Source organism: Triturus cristatus, chromosome 2_1, assembly GCF_964204655.1.
Source record: "Triturus cristatus chromosome 2_1, aTriCri1.1, whole genome shotgun sequence".
Classification (NCBI taxonomy): domain Eukaryota; kingdom Metazoa; phylum Chordata; class Amphibia; order Caudata; family Salamandridae; genus Triturus; species Triturus cristatus.
The window spans coordinates 513,535,276-513,546,963 of NC_140581.1; the positions used below are offsets into that span (position 1 = coordinate 513,535,276).

At 45.8% G+C, this 11,688-nt stretch overlaps 1 protein-coding gene across 4 annotated transcripts in view; it reads left to right on the plus strand.

Annotated features, from left to right (window-relative positions):
- The window catches only part of ZCCHC9 (zinc finger CCHC-type containing 9), a 72,701-nt gene extending 62,023 nt beyond the window's left edge, over positions 1-10,678 (plus strand). For all 4 annotated transcript variants that reach the window (XM_085632411.1, XM_085632409.1, XM_085632408.1 and 1 more), the window contains one exon: positions 9,956-10,678. Coding sequence is in view for 2 of the 4 variants with exons in the window: in XM_085632409.1 (XP_085488535.1) it covers positions 9,956-10,074 (119 nt within the window). In the remaining 2 variants the exon portion in view is untranslated. The remainder of the gene's footprint in view (positions 1-9,955) is intronic.
- The last annotated feature ends 1,010 nt before the right edge of the window (positions 10,679-11,688 follow it).

Genomic DNA, 11,688 nt, shown 5'->3' on the forward strand with positions numbered 1-11,688 from the left:
AAGCTTTTGATTTTAATAAAATTAAAAATATGTATATATTTTACTGGCTTATAAAGGCTTCCAGCCAGCCCTCTTCATCCGTTTACACTTTTCTCCCATCCATAACAGCCTACAGAACGGGGCAGTGGGTCAGCCCAGTACTGGCTGACTTCACTGTGAGTGACTGGATTTGGTTCTTTAACAAGGAGCACATGCACACACAAAGTAGATCCCTTTAGTGGCAGGGACTATTGTGGCATTGGTTGCTTTTTTGAGACCAAAAATACTTTGGCTTTTTGCTAAATATTTATTTATTAATATTGGCGGGGACTCTTTCTTTTAACTAATAAAGCTTTTTAAAAAACCATGACAAAATAGGTCTCGGTCCAATACTGTAGGTCTCGAGCTCCAGGCACTAGGAACAGGCCACATTTTAATAGCTAGTCCCTTGTAAGTTGAGTAGTAATACTGGATAGTCAGTCCTGGTGCTTATGGTCAGTCGTATTAGTATAATCTTTCAATATCTGAAATGCAATACAATTGGTGGATATTCAATGCATATACTGCATCATAGCAGAGACTAGTCTCTCGGTCTGAAAATATTTTAATTGAGGAACCGCATCAAGTCAACTAATAAAAAGACGTTAAAGCTATAAATGTGCTAGTATCCCCAGTGATCACACAGTAAAACGCAAAATAATCTGTTCTCTTAATACATACTTACCATACAGGGCTGGCCTTATTTTTTGTTTCATAAAATATAATAAAAATAAAGCCTTCTATCGTATACGGACCTAGTAAATAGTGCCCTCTGAATCTCTTCCTTCTTCCCTAACTCTGAATGAGTTTATACCTTTGTTGGACTTGGCCTTTTTTGCAGGGTCATCCCAGAACTTTTTGCCTTCCTCCTGGTATTTTTTCTGACCTGGTGTTGGTGGTTTTAGGACACTGGGCACTTTATCACTGCTGTTCAGTGTTAAAGTGCATGTGCCCTCTATGGTAAACTTGGAAAGATTGGTCTACACCTGTTTGGCGTATTTAATTTACCTATCAGTCCCTTGTAAAGTGATATCTCATATACCTGGGGCCAGTAAATTGAATGCTGCAGGTGGTCTTGCAGCGCTGCTTGCGCCACCCACCAAAGTAGCCTTTTAAACCTGTCTCAGGCCTCTACCATCGCAGGTCCTGCACGCGCAGTTTTACTGCCGCTGTGGCGAGGTTCATAAAGTGGTTGCCACGTCTGTGGCTCCCCGTTTACTACACATCAGTCACCCCTATGGTGGGCCCTAGCTAGCCCTATGGGCAGGGTGCAATGTAGGTAAAAGGTAGGACATGTGCCTTAACTGTGTGGCATGTCCTGGTAGTGACAAACGGCCTATTTGGTTTCTCACTGCTGTGAGGCTGCCCTCTCATAGGAATGCATTGGGGATTCCCTGATATACATTTCAGTGATATTTCCTGATGTGAGAGGGGTGGCGTGATCAAGTTTGACATGTTTGGAATAGTGGCAATAAATGCTGCCTAATGGTGTTCACAGATTTATCACTATTTTAGAAATGCCACTTTTAGAAGTGGGCATTTCTGTGTGCTGTGTCTTTGTGCCTGCCTGTTGTGTATTGCATGTCTGGCTCTGGATGACAGGGGCTGGGAAGGTGCAGTGGCTCCAGAGGGCCTGGGTGAGTCAGTGCTAGGCTGAATGGGCCTGATCTACATTTGGAGTAGTGGGAGGAGTAGCATCTGAACCTTAATAGGATTGTTCCTGCCTTCCACAATGCTAGCACCGCCCCCATGTGGTGTGTCTGGGTCCAGAGCCTACACTAACAATAAAGGTGTTTGTGCAATTGAAAAGATGTATGTAAGTACCCCCCAGAACTGGTTTGGACTGTGCACAGAGCCCTGTGTCAGGGGGGAGAACAAAGACACTTGGCATATAAATATTGGGGCTGTGACCACATGTGTGGTGCTTACTTGGAACTGAACTGGTGCTGGATGGAGGTGCTGGGTGCCAGAAGGACTTCCCCTCTGCTGGAGGGCCCTGCGAGCTGGCCTGCCTGGACCCAGCTCTGCCGTGTGTGGCCTGAAATCCAGCGCATGGTGAGCGCTTGATTCGATTCTCTGCTAGAGTTTCCTGCCTCTGGTCTGGAGAGGGATAGCACGAGGGGAGCGCTGTGCTGTCTGCCTCCCCTCACTGATCGCGGTGTGGTGGGCGCTTTGGCCTTACTCCGGAACCAAGAGTGAGGAGGGGGCTGCCAGATGCCCCACATCACTGTGCCTCTACCTGAAGAATATTGCGGGTGCTGCACCCGTTGCTTGTTGAGCCTGAGTAGAGGGCTTTGCGGTGAGAACGATAAGAGCAGTCTCACCGCGAAGGCGAAGACAGCCGGAGGACTCCTGGACGTGTGCGGGGCTCCCGTAAGGAAGTGGAGAGCCTCACATGCTGCCTGAGCCTGTGTGGAGGGCGGGGCCACCTTCCACGAGGAGAGCAGCCGGAGACTTCGCTCCGGGGCCGGCCCCTACTTGCAGGCAGAAAGAAGTTCTGGACGTTGCTGTCGGGGGTGACTGGCAGGTCTAGCAGGACCGGTACCATGCCTGGCTGGGCAGCCAACAGCTGCGATCAGAACCACTCAGCCCCCCAAGGAATGGTGAGTGGGGCGGAGCTTTCTTGTATTAATCTCCGGTCGCTGTGAGGCGGGGGCATTGCCCGTTTTGAGTCAGGGCAGAGCGAGGTGTCGGTGTCTCTTCCCTATCGACGACCGAGACCGCCCGGAGCCTCTTTGTTGTTTTAAACCCGGGCTCCGATGGTGATGGGCCGTGCCATTCTAACATTGAGCCGCTGTGCCGCATGGTCGCGGGCAGCTGCACCCTCACCTGGTGTTGGGGCATTTTTCCCTTCTCAGCATTCCCGGGGAAGCCCAGTGGGGGCCCTGGATTGGAAAGTGTCGCAGAGGAGGAGCTACACCAGACTTTGGTGTGAGGTCGGGGCGAGACCTCGGTCTGAGGCCCTAGTGCTCCATGCTATTTTTGTGGAAATTTACTACATCACGGGCACGGGCTGTGTTGTACCCTGAGGTGCACTGCTGAGGGAATTTCATGGCAAATGCCACACTCTAATGTCCACATATGTGTGCCCTGACATTATGATGTGCTGTTGGGGCTCATAACGTGCAATTGTCAGGAAGGGCACCCAGGTGTGCGGTAATGGTGTCTATGCATAAGGTGCTTATGCTGTTGTGTTAATGTGTGTACCCTATGAGCCGTTACGCTGCTGTGTGTGTGTGTGTTGTGCAAACCATTTACATATTGCCTCTGGGATAGGCCGGACTGCTCTGCCAAGCTACCAAGGAGGTGAGCAGGGGTTATCTTCAGCGTGTAACTCCCCTGCCCTGACTAGAGTGGTGCTTTCTGTCTGGCTTAGGCGCATGCCCTAGCCAACCAGAAATCCTATTTCTAACCTTCAACTAAGAAACTGAATAATAGATTGTTTAGCTGTCAGTTAGCTGAGCATATACGTTCCTGAAAAATGTTGAAAGACCGTTAAGATAGAACTGCCACCATAATACAAAACAACTGTTTATAAAGTAGCCTACATTTGCTGTAAAGTTCCTGAAATGTCAGATGTCTAGTAGTACAGTAAAAAGATTCCTGTCTTCAAAAACAATTCTGACTGCATCCTTCTAGAGTGGTCTCTTCACAGATAGCGTGTCACTCATTCATATAGTTTTCTCCAAAATTAGATAAATGCTACAAAGATATTGAAGCGAAAGCTTTGCTTTCCAAGTAGTCCTCTGTGCATATTCATAAGAGGTCCCACTTAAATGATGGCCGTCATTGCCAGTCCACTCTTGATTGCTTTACCTCTTTACTAGTAGATCAGTTGTGTACAAACTTTAGTATAATGATTCTCCACTCAATGTTTTGCTGCATCCTTCAAATCAGGTTCCCATTCAGAGAAGAAGCAACGTACCCACATGAGTTTTGTGTCTGCATAGAGTTTATATGACTTCAAGAGTACATTGACAAGCGCTATCCCTAAAACCTGATCTAATCTCTACTATGCAGTTATGCTGATGGAAAGAACAGCTGTAACACTGCTCCAGAATGGCAGAAACCAAAGGAGGCTTCCTCCTAATGTGCTGGACAAATTCTTTCCTCTTAAACCTAGTTTTAGGACAGGAGGAAGAACAAAGCTGTGCTGGAGGGCCTATCCTGTTCTGCCATTCCACAGCCATAGACCCAATTGACCCAAAAGATTTTGTTGGCTGGACTGATAAAGGTAAACATTAAGAATTTCACTCCACAAGGATTCCGTTCTTCTTATTGTTAGAGCTCACGTTCTTTTAACTGTGTCCCCTTTCTGTTTTAATATTCATTCTTAGTGCAATAGCGAATGTCCCAGAGAGATCTACACCCAACCACTACCTTGTTTTTAATGTTTACCTGTTTCCCTACATACCTTCATAAAGCCCACCTACTCATTTCGCAAGAGCATTTTTAACTATACCGATGATTCCCCCGCACATGTTCAAACTCTAGCCTGAGTTCTGCACTTCCTAAGCTAAATTCTCATATTGCCTACAAGCCATTAAATACTGAAAAGAAAGTACAAACTAAGGTGTATTATATGGTGCTCTTTATCTCTAGGAGAGTGTCCTTTATTAAAAAAAAAACATTTTAAGAGAATATTTTCCAGATATTCGTATGCCTTTCTGCATCTCGCCCTGTTAATTTCTTTAAAATCTATGGACTCCTATTTACAGTCTCTGCTATGTTAGAATGTGGACACGATGTGGGGGTAAGGGCATCCAGGAGTGATCTGTAGTAAATTCTATGGTAGGGTGCCTAAGCACAGGGTTACTGATATCCACAGTACCATGCATGTTTTTTTGTGAGCCTCATACCTTAGGGGCCTGAATGTGCGAGAGGATGACTGCCATTTCAACACCCTTGCAGTCCACCATTCTCTGGTCCTTCGCCTTTCCTCAGGCTACTCTACGTCATTGACACCTATGAAATGCCAATTTTATATTTTTATTTCTGATAGAAATTATATCCTTCATCTTTATGGTTTAAATCTTTTATTGAAGGTTATCAACATACAGTATGTTCAATATTGCATAGATTTAAACTGCGCCGTAGAGGCGTTTGTGACATGTGACTTGGCAAGGTGAATAGAGAGAACATTCCAAAATGAAGGACAAAACATAAAATAACATATCCGGAAAGGAAACCTATAATAGTCCCTCCCCGCCACCCCCCACCCCGTTTTTTGTCCACCAATTAAGCATTCATGAGGATTGCCCAGGTCCCGCCACGTGACCGTAAGTATTGCTCTCCGGTCGGTGATGGGTCCGATAACCGTAACAAACCGATACCGGGGACAGGTGATTTCCCTAAATTCGGAGGAAAGTAGGGACAAAAATGGCTGTCAAAGCTCATTCAACAGCATTCCCTTTCCTTCCAGTGTCAAGGTCATCTTCTCCATCCCCAAAACGTGCCATAAACGGTGACGCCACCCAGTGATGGTGGGTATGTGTGGAGTGCGCCAGTGCATTAGTATGTTTTGTACTGCGGAGCCTAGCGCTATTGCTATCAGTTGACCTCTGCGGGATCTGAGCAGGTAGATCAAGGGGTTTGAAAGGCCCAGAAGGACGTACGCAGGGAAGTGTGTAATTTCTGTGTCTTAAGTGTTTGTCCACCTCATCTAGAACCTGTTTCCAATATGTCTGGAGGTGCGTGCATTTCCACAACAGATGTACTAGGATGCCTAGGCTCCCACGTCCCTGCCAGCAAGTGGCCTCCTGAGAAGGATCCATGGAATGGAGGCGTTCGGAAGTGTAATACCAATAAGTGACTAATTTGGTGAGAGTTTCGGTAAGCCCCATGTGGTATGCTGAGTGATGAGCTCTATGGTACACCCCCTCTCACTCCTTGTGACAAAGTGTTCTACCCAACTCCCTCTCCCATCTCGCGCGGCCGGCGTGATATACATACATATATATATATATATGTGTATATATATATGTGTGTATATATATATATATATATATATATGTGTATGTATGTTTTTAGCCAACAGCATCTTATACAAGTCTGAGAAGTTTCATCTGAAGTGCAGGTAACCAGCCACTTCGCGAAAGTGGTGAGGAGTCGGCAAACACACGGTTTAACTGTGTTATGCAGCACCCAATGCCTAAGCTGGAAATACCTGAGCTGCTCATTTTCGGGTAGCCCAAAGTCCAGCTTAAGCTGCTGGAATGGTAGGGTTCCGTTTGCGTCAAAGAGCTGGCCGATGGCACGGCACCGTTCATAGGCCGCCTCCTCCATACCGGGCTGGAAGTCGGGGTTGGCAAATAATGGAGTGAGTTGTGAGGGGAAGGTTGTGAGATTATACTTAAGGCTGGTGTGATCACACGTTTCAAGGAGGACCCGAGTGATATGGGATGCGTATAAGTTAGGCGGACTGTGCTTCTTCCCGAGGAAGGGGACACCCTGGAGGGGCCTGGCAGCCACCGCCTGGTCCTGAAATAGCCAGTGCTTCTCTGACTCCCACCGGCTCCACTCAACCAGATGGCGCAGCTGAGCTGCTTGGAAATAGAGCTGGAGATCGGGGATACCTAGGCCCCCCCTCTCTGGCGGAAGCATCACTAGTGCCTGCTTCATCCTTGGCTTACGACCATTCCAAATGAATTGTGCGAGGTCTGATTGGGTCTGTTGTATCCAACCCTTCGGAGGTCGGAGGGGCAGAGTTTGAAACAAATATAAAATCTGGGATAAGATGGTCATCTTGACCACTGCTATCTTGCCGAGCCCATAAGGGGGTGGTGCTTTCAGTGGCGAATTGTCTGCCTGAGGCGCGTAATTAGTGGCCACTACGCTGGGTAACAAGGGAGCTAAGTGGATCCCCAAAGGAATCGTGTCCGTTGCCCACTGAATGAGGTGATGGTTCTGAAGGTGTGTACGAGTGGAGGGTGTGAGAGATGGGTCAAGTGCCGCCGATTTGTCCATGTTCACCTTGAACCCAGAGGCAAGCGCGAAGGAGATTAGTTCTGTGAGGCACGCGGGTAGTGCGGAGACCGGGTTCGACAATGAGATCAAGACATCCGCGTAGAGACGAATCGTATGGGTGTAGCCTCCAAATTTAATCCCAGTAATCGCTGGTGTGTGTCTGATACGGTAGGCCAGGGGTTCCATGTAGAACGCAGAAAGGAGGGGAGACAAGGGGCACCCCTGTCTCGTGCCCCTTTCTATGGGGAATCGGGAAGACGTGTGCCCGTTTACGCGGACCATAGCTGTCGGGTGTCTGTAGCAGTTGAAAATACAAGTGCGGAACTTCTCTCCTATCCCGACGCGCTCAAGGACCTGTTCTAAATAAGGCCAGTGGACCCTATTGAAGGCCTGCTCAGCATCAATGGTGAGCATCATAAACTCCCCTCGTGTCCGCGAGGCCTTTTCAATAAGGTGAAGGGCCCGTTTCGTATTATTGCTAGTTTGACGCTGGGGGATGAAGCCTGCCTGATCTGGGTCAATCAGACCAGCCATATGAGGAGCCAGACGAGCCGCCAATATCCCAGTATATAGTTTGAGATCGATATTAAGAAGAGATATGGGACGATAAGCCCTGCACACTGTCTTGTCCTTCCCTGGTTTTGGGATGACCACTATGGCCGCCTCGAGCATCTCTCCTGGTATGGCTCCAGGGTCAGTGAATGAGTTGAATAGCTTGGTGAGGACAGGGGCCACCAAGGCACAGAATGTCTTGAAAAAAATGGCAGAGAAGCCATCCGGCCCCGGGGCCTTTGCAGGCTTGAGGCGTGAGATGGCCGCGACAACCTCTTCTATTCTAATGTCTCTGTCTAAATGATCGACTTGAGCTTTGGTCAAGGCAGGTAAGCCTGCAGACTCGAGAAAGGCAGCTCCGTCCGCAGCAGACAGTGGTGTGCTGGCGTATAGATGGGCATAAAAGTTGCGGAAAATCTCAGCGATCTCGGAGTCTTCGGAGACTCGCTGACCGTCTCCCCGTTGTATTTCCTGGACCCACTGTCTGTCGGGCTTCTCTCAATCTGTGGACAAGGAGGCGACCACATCTGTCCCCTCCGGTGTAGTACATATGGCGCAGCCGAAGGACCGCGTACTCTGCTCTGTCCGGGTCCAAGGCCGCGAGTTGTTGTCGCGCATCCTTCAATTGGCGCCAAATCTGCGGTGCCCCTGTTCGTTGGTGTATGTGTTCTACACTGGCTCCCGATCCAGAGATGCCAATTCAAGATGCTGACCCACTGATACAAAGCCCTACACAACGAAGGACCAGCATACATCAACAAACGTGTGACCTTCCACCAACCGACCCAACACCTACAATCCGCCTCCCTCTTTCTTGCCGGAGAATGTTTTCCTACTTTGTGCTTGCCTCGAGGAGGGGTAATTGTTTGTCACAAAGCAATGTGTACCATTGTTTGTAGATGAGGATTTGCACCAGACACTATGGTTAGTCGCATGGAAACCTTCATGTGCCATTCTTGGGACACCCCCTTTCTGGAAAGCTGTGTTCCTTTTAGGCAGCTTTCCAGCACAAAACAATGTTGTTTTGGACTGTATATTACGAATCGGTACTTGGGCTATTGAAAAGTCACCAAAAGTGATGCAAAGTGTATAGATCTGGCCCATGATTTATACAGTTCTTAGAATATTATGAGAAAACATCGAGATAATGGTTAAGTCAAATCGAATGCAGGTTGTCTAGTCAGACACTAGATGGCAGTATAATCACATAAATGTTGGAAGATTCAATGCCTTGCAGTAACTGCAGTCTGATAAAGAACTTAGGAGGAGATTTACTAAAATGGGACACTACGCAACATAGCAACCAGAGTTTGTCCCTTCTCCAAGAGCTGGCACACTTTAGGGTGCACCTGAAATATGGGTATTACTCGGTCTTTAGTTCCTGTAGGACCCTGCCCAGACCTAGTAACCCGAGAAACAGAAATTCAACATGATGGTTGCAAAGAGGAGGCCATTAAGAGCGAAAGGCAGAGATGAGGAGGTAAACCACAACAAAGACTGCAAGACAAAACTCGATTAAGTGCAGTGGTTGGTGACTTGAGTAAAAGGGTTCTGCTGTGGGGAATGTAGTGCGTGAATTACATTTGCATTAATATGGTGCTTACTACCCCTGACCGGGCGTTGAATTATGCTGTATAGAGAAGAGTTTTTAAAAGATGCACTGGACAGGAGAAAAAAAAGATTTCTTGTTAGATCCAGTAATTTATCTGTGATAGTATCCGCCTGTAAGACTATAACAGCCCATTGAATTACCAAAGCATTTATGCTGACGCTATTGTGAAAATTCTCTAAAATGGTAGCATTTGGGACCGCATTCGCGTAGGAATGCTGTTCTTATATTGTCACATCCTGAAATTTTGTATATTTTGTTATTCATGGCAAGTCTGCTTCGACTGCTGAAAAGATGACAAATCTGCTGTATGTCACTCTAGTCCTTTTCATCTTGGCTTCGGAATAGGTAGGTGTTTTCTGATATTTTCCTTAGGCAGGTCATCAAACGAGAAAATAATAAATTACTGATTCTTACTTGTCTTCAGTGTGCTATTTATTTATTTGGTGTTTTATATAGCGCGAACTTGACCCTGAGTAGGGTGGCAGAGCGCTTTTACATTTTAATTTCCAAAACAGTTATGTTACCAAGTCATCAGTTGTTGTACAATGATTTAGAGCAAAAACATTAAGCTTAATATACAATATACAAACCACACGCAGGTTAATGTTCAAAGAAAGGTAGCGTATAACTGATCAGGAAGGATCCATGATGCTGGCGAGTCTGAGTTTATGGCAGGTATTTACTCATATAAGAGGATTTTGCTTCGCTTTTGAATGCACCCATTTGAGAGCTTTTAATTTGAGTTTAGCTGTATCAACTCTATAGTGAAATAATAATAATATTTTTCCTCTCTGTCTTGTCTCAAAGGTCAGGTGTTCACAGTTGGCAGATGGTCCAGTGGAATGAGTGCAGATTACGAAGAAATTCCAGTGTCATCGAAACCACAGAAGGCAAAAGCAAAGTTACCAAAAGTTGTTAACTTCTGATTGCTACCATATTTGTTTTGTATTTTTGAACACATTTGAAACATAGACGTACCAGAGACCCCAACACAATCAGCAGTACAACTGTGGGACATTGACACCCAGAATTAAGTATAAATTTGGTCAGCTGAGCTTGCATTGGAGTATCTTAAAAAGAACCTCTTGTGGCCAAGTACATAGATTATTTTTTAAAAACCATCTCTTCTCAACATGCTGAGACACATGGAGCTTCCATAGAAAACCTTAGAATAAGGTAATCTGGTTTCCCATTTCAAAATGCAGGGATCAATGAGGTGAAAAGTGGAACAGTAGAAATGATCACTCGTCATACCAAACGAGATTCAAATGGTTCAAGTACTGTAACTTTTAAAGATGTCTTGCTGTAAGTTTTTACGATCCAGAAGTTCTAGAGATCAACTCAACAACAATGGTTTTGACAATCTTCTTTTGTCTTGCTTTGTGAATTTATTTTATGCGGACTAGACAATTCTATATGTATTGAAAAACAGGAACCCTTACCTCCGTGTATTGGCAAATTTGTAACTATATTAGTTGATTTTGGTCTAGAAATAAAATGTGATCCAAATGATCCATCAATGCTCCGTCACTAACGGGATTCTGTATTTTTTCTTGCTACTGTTGCATACTACACAAATCCATTTGGCAAATTTTACAATAATCCATTCACTATCTAATTTGAGACCGACACAATGCAAACCTTAATGAGGCTTGTTTTATTATCTAATTAAACATTTTTTACAGTCATTTTAAGTGGGTAGTATGGAGGGGAGATGATGTATAAGTGTCACATTTTGTGAAACTTGTATGTGTGAAGATTTGCTGAACTTGTAAACTGTTTAATTCTGGCACATTTTCGAAGCTGAACAGCAGTTCTACTTTCCTTCATTTCTCTTGGGTATACTAATACAAAATAAATCACCAGAGCCACACATTAAACAAATGAGAACCCCTTGCCGCCTTTGCTCATACAATCATCTTTTCCTATCCCTGAGCTTTGTAAACCATGCAAAGCATTGCCAATCCTACCAACAAATTGGTTTGTACTGAGCATTGCCTCCCTCATTTGATTGACGGCCAGAACGAACAAGAACATGGCCAGTGTTTTCGCAAGAGTTTCAGTGCAAACACGAGAAGAGTTGCTGTCCTATCCAACTAGAACTGTCCCATCTTCCACGACAAACCTCATGCCCCTTGAAGTCACACAAGTCACACCAAGGAGCAGAGGAGGTTCGGAATATAATATGCCTTGGGCTGAGCCAAGGAGGGAAGAGCTTTCGGCACAGGTACCCTAGGAGCTGGTACAGTTTGGACACTCATCCCATTGGCTGGTAGAGACCTGATTCTTGCCTAAATGGCCACAGGGCACAATCAATGATGTATAAAGATGGAAGTGTGACGCAGTTGTGCTGGAGCCAACAAGAGAGGGGCTTACTCCTTCCAGATTGAGATTTGTCTTGCGGTTCTTGTACGAACATTGTTATTAGAAGCATCAGAGGCTGTGCCATGCAGCATGAGTAATCCAAGTCTACAGCATTGCCTTCCGACTACCCCAGTCTCTGATAAAATATTGCTCCTAACCTGATTTTAATGCCAGCA